The following is a 12,750-nucleotide window of genomic DNA, read 5'->3' as shown; positions in this document are numbered from 1 at the left end:
TGTAGTTACAGACAATTGTGAGCTGGCATGTGGGTGCTGGGAATCCATTTGGTGTCCTCTGGAAGAGCAGCCTGTGCTCTTAACCACTGAATTGTCTTTCCAGCTTCCTGTGCAGAAACTTTTTGGTTTTGTGTAGTTTCATCTGTTGGTACTTGGGGCTAATTTCTGGGTTTTGACGTTCTATTCAGAAAGTTCTAACCAATCACAATATCTTGGCACACATTCCTTGTTTTCCTGTAACAGTTTTAGAGGATTTCATGCATGAGTACTATATTCACTACCGTACACTCCCACTCCCTCTTAATTTTGTGACCTCCTCTTTAATTATTTTACATACACATATCTATTAATACACATGTATATATAAATCATTATGCTGAGTCTTTAGTATTGCTCATATATATGCGTGTATGGTGGTTTGACTAGGAATGGTCTTTATATATTTGAATGCTTAGTCATTAGGGAGTGGCGCTATTTGACAGCGATTAGGAGGTGTGGCCTTGTTGGAGGAAGTGTGTTATTGGGGCGTGGGTTTTGAGGTTTTAAATACTGAAGCCAAAGCCAGGCCCAGTGTCTCTTTCTTCTTGCTGTTTAATCACCATCTACTGCAAACAGAAGCTTCTCAGATGAGGGTTGAGATATACATTGATCTATGAGTTTAATCATTAGGAACTGTTTAATACTATGTCCATTTAGCAGAATAATAGTAAATTCTCCCTTAAGGCCTATGAGTTGTCTAGCCATAGGTTCTTTTTTTTTATTAAGAATTTTTTTCATTCATTTTACACACCAAAGATCTCCCTCTTCCCTTCTCCCACCCCCAGCCTCCTCTCCCAACCCATCCCTCACTCCCTCCCACAAGAAGACAAGGCCTCCCATGGGGAGGTACATTCAGTAGATAGCCACAGGTTCTTATCCTGATAATGGGGCTAGGTATAGATTTCATCATGTGAATTGGAACTTAAATCCAATCAGAAAGTGGTTGGTTACTCCCATGATGTTCATGCCACTATTACATGGGCATGTCTCACCATATGAGTCATTATTGTATCTTTCAGGGTTCATAGCTGGGGATGATGATTATCTTTCTCTTCCAGTAGTTTGCATAGTACCTTCCACTACCATAAAAGCTAGCCAATAGGGATGAAGCTTATAAGTCCATACTGGCTTGATGTTGCCATGTTCTATGATTTGAGTTTGTAGTAGCTTCAGAAACAGAGTCTTACCATTGAATTCTGGAAGGTAACTAAGAGCAGTGGCGATAGCCTGTAATATTTGGAGGTCTATGAGACCTCAGTGGCCAAGAACTCCAAAAAAGTAATTTCTTCCTGGCACTGGGCCTTTTAGTAGTGTCTATTGGGGTTATTGTTGTCCTGGTACAGGGTAAGTTTGTTTTAACTCATTGCTATACATGTATACTATATATGTGTACATATATAATATGTAGGAATATGTATTTAGGGAGCTTCTACAATTGTAGGTTTTCATTTATCTTTTTTGAAAGGTCTTTAGTGTTATCCCTCCTGACATTCCATCCTCTACCCTTCCCAATGCTTCCCCACCCAAATTTGTTCTTCCTATTCCATTATTCTTATTTAGATCTTTTGTCCATTTCAAATTGATTTTTGTACAAGGTGACATACTGAATCCAATCTTAATCTTCTGCCAGGGCCTATATAGTTTGCTAGCACCATGCTGAATAGGTTATCTTTTCTCTCTGAATGTTTTTGCTTCCTTTTTTTTTCAAAAGCCATAAATTTACTAGCTTATTTCTGCATTCAATTATGTTTTCTATTTGTCTACCTGTTGGTTTTTATGTCAGTACCAGGCTATCTTTATCACTCTAGTTTTGTAGTATAATCTCAGGGTTGGGTATCATGATACTAGCAGCTGCATTTTTACTTCTTAGGATTGCTTTGGCTATTTATATATACATATTTTGTTGTTCCATATGAATACTTGGATTGTTTGTTGTAGATGTGACTTTGGGGTATTGATGGGTATTGCATTACATCTTTAACTTAACTTTGGTAGTATAGTCATTTTCAGGATACAAGTTCTACCAATCCAGGAGTACGAAAAGTCTTTACAGTTTTCAAAAGAAGAAACTCAAGTGGCCAATAACTATTTTAAAAAGTGTTTCATATGCCTAATCATTTGGTAAATTCCAAATTAAAACTATTTTGAGTTAACACCACACCCCAGTCAGAATCACTAAGAACCTGACAGCCAATATTAAAAAGTATGTGAGGAAAGAGGAACCCTAATTCTCTGCTGATGGGAACGTAAACTAATACAGACATCATGGAAAGCAGCTCAGAAAGTTCCTAACAAAATTAAAAACAGCACTACCATATGATTTGGTTATTTAATTCCTGGGCATATACCTAGAGATTCCTATTTCCTACCACAGAGATATTGCACATTTGTGTTTATTGCTGTTTTATTTATGATGGTAAGGAAATGGAGCCCACTTAGACGTTCATCAACAGATGAATGAAAATGTGGCATACATATAAAGGAATTCAGCAGCAAAGAAAAATTAAATGTGACTGAAAATAAACAGGCTTAGAAAGTACAATGTTAGGCAAAGGCATCCAAACTCAGAGAGAGAAAAGAACCGCGTGTTTATCACAGGTGTACATATGTATTCTGATATGTATTCTAACGTTACAGAAGTCCACTAAGATGTATAGCGTTTGGGACATGGCAAATGTTTGAGTGGCTTCCTTAATCTAGCTGTGTGATATTTTTATTTATGAATTAATGAATAAAGTGATTAAAAAGTAATGACTTCCAGTTACACCCATATTCCTGAAAATGATGTAAATAAAATAAGTTAGACACAAAAAGATAAGTATCACATATTCTTTCTTAAGTGGAAGATATTTTTTAAAGTCCTGAATTCAAATTTGTGGTCACCAGAGATTGGGGAGGAAGAGGGGTAGGTAAATAAATACATGTTGAATGTATGTATTAAAATATTATACTGGGCCCCATTAATAAATATAATGAGACAGCATTAATACATATAATGAATGCATGCTACTAATGATAATATAAATTAAAATTACTAGTGTATTAAAAAAACTTAACTCTTGCTCTTTGTTGACAATGCATCTGGTTAGTTAAGGGCTCTTTTGGAGATGACAAGGAGATTCATGTTGATTACATGCCTATGACCATGATGCCAATTCTGTAGTGCATGGATAAAGCAGTGATTTCTAACTTTGATTTTTATTGTTTAAGGAACATATTTCAAAAAGTCAGAGATAGTGGACATAGGTAAGGATTTCTCTGGTTGATGTGGGCAAAGTAAGCTAAGAATCTTCCAGAAAGCATTCACAATCTAGGCTCGATTAACATTTATGATTCATGGGAGGAGGTGAAAATGTCAAAATTAATAGAAATTTGAAAGAAGTTTTGTCCGATCTTCATGGGAAACTTTGAAGGGTTCAAGACGTCAGTGAGGAAGAAATTACTGACATGGTAAAACAGAGAGGTAGAAGTAGAAGTTGAGCTTGAAGGATGTGAGTTGCTAAGGGTTTAATGGATGTGGAGTTGCTTATAAATAAGAAAAAGTTTTTTCTTTTGATGGTTGCTAGGGGAGGGAACTGTCCATTTACTTCAACTACCTCTCTGTCAATCAGCCATCAGTATCACGGCAGGACACCCCACCAGAAGAAAGATATGATTTCCTGAAGACTCAGATGACAATAAAGCAAATAAAACATTTTTAAAAGTTATGCATTTTTAAGAGATAACATTCCTGTCCACTCAGTAGAACACAGCATAGTATCAATAACTTGTTATATGTACTGGGAAGCCAAAAAGTTGTGTGACTTCCTTTATTGCAATATTCACTTTTTACTGTGGCCTGGAATTGAACTACCACATCTCTGACCTATGTGATGTATTTCATCTTTAAGTAAATTAAAAAATAACGTGTTAAGTTTATTTTTAATGTTTAAAAATCTAAAAATGTGTCATGGCTGTCCCAGAGAGGAGTATAACTTAAAGTGTTTTCTAAAATTGTTTTACTTTAAAATTATTCATTTAAAAACATTTTAGGGTCAGGTATTCTTAGGAAATGTATGTATGTAACCCTATCCTAAATGGCTGGTAGGCAAACCAAAGGGCAAGGAATGATAAACGCAATGAAAAATGGTTCAGAGAAGAGAATGATCATTTAAGGCTGGAGGGAATCGGAAGATCAATTCTACATGGAGGCATTTGAACTGAACCTTGATTGAAGAAGAATTTTGATAGTCATTTGTTACGTAGGAGCTTTTTCTTGTTGAGAAAGAATGCAGAGCTAGGAAACCACATACTTTGTTCAAGAAATGGCAAGTGTTTCCAAATACATCCAGGGGGGACCGTTTAAGCTCCAACAAGCCACCAGATGGTCACAGAACACACTTGGTCTTACTCTATTCAGAAGGATGTAGAGAAGTAGCAACAAGCTTTCTGCTTCGGAATCACACCATTGGCAACAGTCCATGGAACAGCTGGTTCTACAGCTGTCCAGTGGGGATTTTATTTTCATTCCTTCCCAAGTGACAGCCTATTTGCAAGGGGTAGAAGTCTCAAGGCTAGTGAAGGGGCCTCCTAGGCCTAGAAGCTTTCACTCCAGTGGTATTAATATCCCGTTTTTTACAGTTCTGTAAGCATCACCTCCACTGTCCCCCACAGGGCACCTGCTCAGCTACAGGAGTCATACTGAAGTCTAGAGTATGGTGTATCTCTAGATTTTAAAGTTTGCAGCCCATTCACACGTGACTTACCAGTCATTTTGACCAGGAGAAGTTCTACCTATGTAACAAGGTGGACACAATATACTTATTAGTTTTCCAAGGAGAGTGGGCTTAAATGCCAATCAAAGGTCAAATTATTATTCTTAAATAGTGCCCTAGATGTCCATTTCCTAAATATAAAATTGGCTAAGTTGATTGGGGGCATATTATATAAGATCTTGGATTTTAAACTAGAGTTTAGATTTTAACCATGTCTAACTTTTTTGGTTGTGATTTCTCTCTCTCTCTCTCTCTCTCTCTCTCTCTCTCTCTCTCTCTCTCTCCTTATTTCTTTTTTTCTTTTGAGACAAGGTCTCACTATACAGCTCTGGCTCTCCTGGAACTCATCATGTAGAACAGGCTGGCCTTGAACTCACGGAGATCCACCTGCTTCTGCCTCCTGAGCACTGGGAGTAAAGGCGTGCACCACTATGCTTGTGATTTCTTACCCAAATAAATACATGACCAAACAGGTTTTGCTATAAAAACATATAAATATTTGTTGGTAAATATCTCAATAGAATCATGGAGATATTTAAATACAGAAACCTATATGCAGTCACATGCCATTAATATTCTGTAATAGACAAGAACCTCTTTTAGCTTTAGAACAGTTATGAAGCAATAAAGAAAATGATTTTATGGCTGGGGTCACCACAACATGGGGAACTGTATTAAAGGGCCACAGCATTAGGAAGACCGAGAACCACTGCTTTTTAGAAGATTGGGTCTATGAAGCACATGTAAACAATCAATATCAGGTGCTCTCAGTAGTGGGGATCTTTTGTTTCTTTTCTGTAAATGCAAAGGCAGAATATCTTCTCATATCCCAGTGAAAAGACACAATTTCTCAAAGTATGTTTACAAGTAGGAAATCTAAGAGGCTCCACACCATAGTTCTGTTAGGTCATGACCTCTCAAAGGACAGAAGTCAGCAGATAGAATATTTTTTTTAATTGAATGCAGCCACTAAGTATTATATATAGTCTTGGCAGTTTATGCAACTGAGGCAGTAAATAACCATCCAGTGGCTTACCAATGCCAGCCTTTCATCTCCTAGGACTTAATGCGTGCCTGAGAACAAGTGATTCACCACCTGAGACCTGGAGTAAGAATCTATGATTCATGGCTTTACTGCCCACTCCATCTCAACCCACACAAGTCACCTAAGCCAACCTTCCATGTGTCCTGCTCCATCTCAACCCACACAAGTCACCTAAGCCAACCTTCCATGTGTCCTGCTCCATCTCAACCCACACAAGTCACCTAAGCCAACCTTCCATGTGTCCTGCTCCATCGCAACCCACACAAGTCACCTAAGCCAACTTTCCATGTGTCCTGCTCCATCACAACCCACACAAGCCACCTAAGCCCACCTTCCATGTGTCCTGCTCCATCGCAACCCACACAAGTCACCTAAGCCAACTTTCCATGTGTCCTGCTCCATCGCAACCCACACAAGCCACCTAAGCCCACCTTCCATGTCTCCCCAGGCTCATGTGTTTGAATACTTGGTTCCCAGCTGGTGGCACAGTTTTAGGAGTTGTAGAACCTTTGGATCTAGGGACATTCTTGGCAGAACTAGGTAGCTGGGGGCAGGGACTGAAAGTTATATTTGACTCTAGTTCCAGTTGGAGCTTTCTGTGTCCTTATCCTTCAAGACGTGAACAAGTCATGTTGCAAGCTTCCATGGTCATGGACCAAGCCACTCCAGGTGCCATGCCTTTCCCTCCCTTTAAACTGTGAACCATAACAGAACTTGTCCCCAAGTCGCAATTTTTGTTTTGGGCAATAAGAAAAGCAACTAATATCGTGAGACCAATTGTCTGCTTCCTATGATGACAAGGAGTCCACATGACAGACTCTGTCAATATGTGAGTCCAGGGAGAACTGTTGTCCTTGATTCCAGGTTAACACACTCAAGCTAGTAACGTGCCTTAGAGATAATGCCAAACACCTCCCTCTTTCCATTTCTCACGTACTTCACATCAACTTGGACTTACCACTTAACTTTTGTGATGTGTAAGTCTCTGTCCACATGGAGTTGTAGGCTAAGGAGAGGACACAGTCCATACAAGGAAAAGGATATCTTAACTACGCCCTGCCCCTCTGCTCCTCTGTGATCCACTGCTTGCTCAGGTATTTAAACTAACCGCTCAGTCCTTTGCTGTGCTAATCTCAGTACAGAGTCGGGGTCAGGGTGCTTTCATTTCGGGGTTAATAGAAGCACACGATCAGAAATCCAAGAAAATAAATTTATTGAACTTTGAAGGGAAAAAAATCCACAGACATAAAAGAAAGTTAAATATAGATTGCAGGACACAACTAGTCATACTGTGAATAATGGCTTGTGTGGCCAGCAAAGTACCAAAAAATGACATTCTGGGACTGATTGAGGTATTTAGCTATTTTTTTTGGCTATAGAGACATGGTCAGCCTATGGTGAAATGGTAAGATAGTTCATCAAAACACACGTCTTTAAGCTGAATAGATTCTAAGTTGATGATATTTCATATGAACTAAATCATGTAGCTGTTGGAGGGACCGTAGCAGCAAGGTAGCAGAAAAATCTATTATAAAGTAACACAGTGAACCGTAAACACCCAAGCCTAGACTGTCACTAGTTCTCCTGCATGAAGGAGGATTTAAAACCACTAAACATTAAGCATGTTTCCCCACAAAGGTCTGAGCAAAATGGTAAATACCATGAAAAGTTAAAGGTAACTTTAAAGTTTCACGCTTCTAAAAAATACTTAAAATGAGAAGTATTCTTCAGTGGACTGACAGTCCTCTTTCTCTCATATACTCTTTAGGGGGCTAACTTAAAGAACTATGTTTATGTTATTCAGGAATCAAAGAGGGATTTTTTTTTAATATTATGTGTTTTTCTACCTTGTCTTAGACCAGTCTTCATGGGAGGTAAATAAGAAGTGATGAGTCTCTTCTTACAACTTAAAATACACCTTATAAAAGGTTTGATGATAAAGTGTCTGCTACTTGTTTAGTTAATTCTGAGCTGTCCTTTGTGATCAGAGACTCATTTATTCTGTCTCTTTTTGCCATGGATTAGAAGTCACCTTCTAATATCTTTATTAGAAGACAAGGATCTAGGCCTTTAATTTTCTAGTCTATTACCTGGTTAGCTTGATCCAATGTGCTTCAACAGGTGAATTTCTCTTTGTACGTATTAATTCTTAGGTTACGATAAAAACTGAGCTGTGTTTGAAGAGACAGTGCTGTACATGTCGGGGAGCCTCCTTCTCCGGATCCCTGGGCTCTCAAAACCCTGCTCCACATGCTTCTTCAGCTCTTCCACATCCTAGCCAAGAACACTACCCTCACTTCAACTTCTCTTAGCATGGAGCCCTGTGGCTTGAACTTATGTTTGGTGAAGAAAGTGTGTCTTCCATTAATATCAGTTCTGTTATTGTTTGGTGTGTGATATGTTGATCTGTATAAAAAAATTTTAAGTTTTATAAATTAAAAAATATTCGTTTAAACATTTAAAATGAGTTTGCTCCAATAATGCAGGTTATTAGACATTTTAGATTTAAGAAATCTTGGGAGTTATAAAAAGGGCTTTGTAAAAATCTAACTTGTTTGTTTTTATTTAGGTTCATTGGCCAAAGCGTTAAACACTCTTTACGCTGTAGTCGCTAGATCCTTGGATGGATTGTTGTGAACTACAACACGTGTATAGTATATTAGAAAATAGCCATGCTTAAAGTGTAAATTATTAAAAATATCTTTATCAATTTTATGCCAAAATAAATGTTTTACATATCCAAACTAGTCTTACTGTCTCACCTAGAATTTTAGTTCCCAGTTATTTAAAAAAGAAAAAGAAATGAGTCTGTGCTATGATCTGCATTTGATTTCCTGAACTGCAAAAGCCACCTGATTGGTTTGCTTTTTCAAAAAGCATGATTTACATACATGAGAAACATAGCTAATTATTTAATGCTTAGTATCACAAAATTAAGACCCACAATACAGACAATCACTGCCACTAAGCAGTCTTAGAGACGATCCTCTAAAATACTTATAATTCACAATGGGAGTATCTATCTGATTAAGCATTCTTGATTTTCCACTTTGTGATAAATGTTTCTGGAAAAGGTGTTTTAGAATCCACACGCACCCTCATACTCTCCCAACACAGATTTAAAACATGGTTTTGGTTTAGGCATTCATGCCCGGCCATTTCCTTGCGGCTAAAGATAGGAAAGGCTACTGCATGATTTTGTTCAGTTGGTCTGTGCTCACATAGCCACATGAGGAGAGGAACTTCTTTTTCTCAGGTAAACGCAAAGCAGTTGCGTTGAGTATAAGGCCCTGTGGAGACTGCACGGTGTGGACCGTGGTATAGTCTGGGACAGGCATTTCAGCATCCGGAGCAAGCTCTGCTGTCTCGGACATCCGGGCAGTAGTGGTAAGGCTTTCTGTGGTGATGTAAATGTCCTCTTGGTTAAAGCTTGGTTTTACACATGGCGTGGCCTCCAAGTGAGGGGGCACAGCGATGCACTTTTTGGCATCTGACTCACAGAAGTAGGCACTGTTCAGGTTGTAATTTTCTTGGCAGGGCGCAGCCACCTGAGGTTGCGGCTGCATGTTGCACTGGGCCATCCCTGCCTTAATCTTTTGGCCTGGAGAAAGGACCACACTGCCTGCTGGTGTAATGTCGCTTACTTGGGCATAAAAGTCGATGTTTGCCAATGAAGCGGGATTGCTCATCTGGGTGGAGGCAGGTTGGTGGGTTGACTCAGTTTCACTCCTCAGAAGTGGCTGTGGTTTGTCTTCCGTTGTTAGGGTAATGCAGGGGTGCAGAGAGCCGAGGGAAGCACCATAAGGCGAGTTCTTCAGATTCTTCTGGTCAAGGCACAAGAGATCAGCTTCCTCTTTTAACTTCTGTGGCTGAGCAAACTCTGAGGTACCATCACACACGTCACTAGTGTGGAAATCAGGGTCCAAAATGTCAGGGTCATAGCAGCTGGTGCGTCCAGAATCGTCATCCTTTGCTCCAAGGATGCCGAGTGATTTCTCATGGGCATTACTTAGGAGTCTGTCTGTGTCTGACCCTTCAGTCTTTTCATCTGCATCATCGATGTCTAGTTCAATAAACTCAACCCAGGAGTCATCATTGTAGAAGTCAGGTTTGTAGTTATCATGAATGCCTAAGATGGTGTTCACCTCCTCCAATTTTCCCTCCTAGGAAGCAGACAGAAAAGTGGAGATCCGTGACAAGCAACTCAAAAACAATTAAATAATTTTCAAGAGGATGCATTGGACTTTCAAAAACAAAACATATCCCCCCCCCCAAAAAAAAACCCCCAAAGACAACAACCAACCAAAGAAAAATCCAAACTGTCTCAACAGAGGACAGTATTCTTTAGGTGTTACTTAAATGAATGATCCACAACTTAGAGTTAATTACCTTGAGAAGATCTGGATCAATTCCTTTAATCTTTGGAACTGGGACTGGGGGTAAAATCAGCATCTTAATCCTTGAAAACAAATAAATTTTTATTTTTACATATCTTAAAAATCCCATGTTCTCTTATTTCAAAAGGCAGAAATAAAATCTAGCCAGTACTACCATTTATTCTAAGTACTCTTGTATCTTACTGAAGCGGAGTGTGAGAAAGAGAGGGAAAGTATTAAACAGAAGGTGACAAAAAATATCACAAAAAAACCTTCACTTAAAATCATTTTGGTAAAATGTGTTTTTTTTCTATTTTCTTTTCTTTTTGCTTAGTGCTTTGGATGAGTAGCCAATTTTAGTATTTGGCTGTGAGTAATCCAACTCTGTCTAAAGCCACCTTCCACGTGACTTATAAAGAAGACACCTTTGAAGCATGTAACACCAAGAAGAGAACAAACCAATCCATAAAGTGAAACCAAAGTCATTTTCACCCTTGAAAGAGTGGGTGGGACTAAGTCAGCACCACACAGTCCAGAGTAACCATAAAACATTTGTGATGATAGCCCACCAGCATGATATTGCATGGATCATTCAAAGTAGGACAGGTGAGTCTGAATTATCTCTAATTAGGATAGATTTATATACACAATCCTATAATGTATTTACATTTTCTCTTTCAAATATTGAAATTATTATTTTCTTTTTAAAAAGATTTATTTTTAATGTTTTAAATTGAAATTGAATTACATCGCTTCCCCCCTTCCTCTCTTTCCTCCAGCCTCTCCCAGTTGGCCTCTCTTGTACCCCTTTCATGGACTCCCCTTAAGATTGATTATTTTTATTTTTATTTTATGTGTCTCCCAGTGAATATATTCCACAGATGAGTAGGTACCTAGGGAGGCTAGAAGAGGGTTTCAGATCCCCTGGAGCTGGAGTTAGAGGCAGAGGTGAGCCACCCTAGGTGGGTGCTGGGAATTGAACCTGGGTCCTCCCCAAGAGAAGTATGCGCTCTTAACTGCTGGGCCACTTCTCTAGTCCCTGAAATTGTTTTTGACTGTAACTAATTTCAGCGTTTATTCTACAAATTTTGTGTCTTGTTGAAATTCGATTGCTCAGTGCCTGGAAGCTGCTCAGTCAGCATTTCTTGAACAAATTGGAATAAGCCATCTATTTGTCGCGTACCTGGAGTTGATGCCTTAAAACTAATACAGTGAGCTCTGATGCTTCCATACCTCAGTGGGGGAACTGAGTGGCTGTGATACAGATATGGTCCCCAGAGCTTAAAACCTCAGCACATGATGATTGTTTTTACAGAACAAGATGATTGACTTGTGCATTAAACAATTCATCTAACCTTTACAACTACCAGGAAGGGAGATGTGTTATGGGATATTTGATCACACTGTGGGAAGATGGCTCTGTTTTACCTCACCTGCCTAAGGCACTTTCTGATTGCTTTAATGAAGAGCTGAATGGCAAACAGGTAGGTAGGAGAGGATAGTTGGGACTTCTGGGGAGAGAAAGGAACTGGGGGCGGGATGGGGGGGTGGGGGGTGGGCAGAGAGGAGGAATCAGGCGGAGATTCGCCAGAGAGATGTGGAGGAAGTCGGATGTATAGTAAGGAGGAGCAGTAATGTGGCAGAACATAGATTAATATAAACAGGTTAGTTTAAGCTATAAGAGCTAGTTGGGAACAAGCCTAAGCTAAGATCAAGCTTTCATAATTAATAAAAAGTCTCTGTGTCATTATTCAGGAGCTGGTGGTTCAAAGAAAGTCTGACTACAGAAGTGACGTTATCTGTGCACTCCAGTCATGCCAGAGCATCAGTAGAGCTGGTGCTGAGGCCCAGGATGATTGCTCCAAAGCCAGGCTGTCTGCCCTATGCCATGTTGCTTTCTTGTTTGGTCTGTAAATGCATCCTTCAAGTTTTCAAAGATATAAAAATTAAGGTAACCTCAATTATATGAAACAAAGATTCCCAAATAGCTGGTGTCTGATTCCATGACATGTCTTCTTTCTGAAGAGCATGACCTGTTTGGGCAGATGGTAGTGGCTTTCTGTAGTTGTGATGATCTTAAGCCGCAGAGACCCCCAAACTCCAAGGGTCCAAGCTAGTTGTGTAACTCAATGGATCAGACGGGTTACTGTGCTATTATTAGGAGGAATGGTGACGGCAGTAAGCTGTGTGTCTCCTCACATGGGAGAGCTGGCCCTCTGCTTCAGATCGTGAAGAAACAGAAACAGGAAGATTGGCCTAGCTTACTGCACATCTCAACATTCAGTGCTAAGCCAGAAGGCTCATTTTTTTTCTTGCTGTTGAAATCAGACTCTTCTCTCATACAATACATCCCAACCACAGTTTACCCTTCCTCCACTCCTCCCAGCCCCCCTCCATCCCCCAGCTCCCTTCCTCCTTAGATCAACCCCTTTTGTATTTCCTCTTCAGAGAAGAGCAGGCCTCCAAAGGACACAGCCTAACAGGTCAAAACAAGCTACAATGAGACAAGGTAAAAAAAAGTCCTCAAATTGAGGCT

The 12,750-nt window shown here is 39.5% G+C and overlaps 1 protein-coding gene across 5 annotated transcripts in view; it reads right to left on the bottom strand.

The window, feature by feature from the left end:
* Nucleotides 1–7,034: 7,034 nt before the first annotated feature.
* Nucleotides 7,035–12,750, bottom strand: part of Ghr (growth hormone receptor) — a 249,801-nt gene continuing 244,085 nt past the window's right edge. For all 5 annotated transcript variants that reach the window (XM_042261499.2, XM_042261502.2, XM_076551847.1 and 2 more), the window contains exons 9-10: nt 10,228–10,297; nt 7,035–10,001 (exon numbers count right to left, since the gene is read on the bottom strand). In XM_042261499.2, coding sequence (XP_042117433.2) covers nt 9,024–10,001; nt 10,228–10,297 — 1,048 coding nt within the window. In that variant the 3' untranslated portion in view covers nt 7,035–9,023. The remainder of the gene's footprint in view (nt 10,002–10,227; nt 10,298–12,750) is intronic.

Source organism: Peromyscus maniculatus, chromosome 15, assembly GCF_049852395.1.
Source record: "Peromyscus maniculatus bairdii isolate BWxNUB_F1_BW_parent chromosome 15, HU_Pman_BW_mat_3.1, whole genome shotgun sequence".
Classification (NCBI taxonomy): Eukaryota; Metazoa; Chordata; class Mammalia; order Rodentia; family Cricetidae; genus Peromyscus; species Peromyscus maniculatus.
Note: the sequence above shows the minus strand (reverse complement) of the source record. Positions and strands in the feature narration are given on the sequence as shown.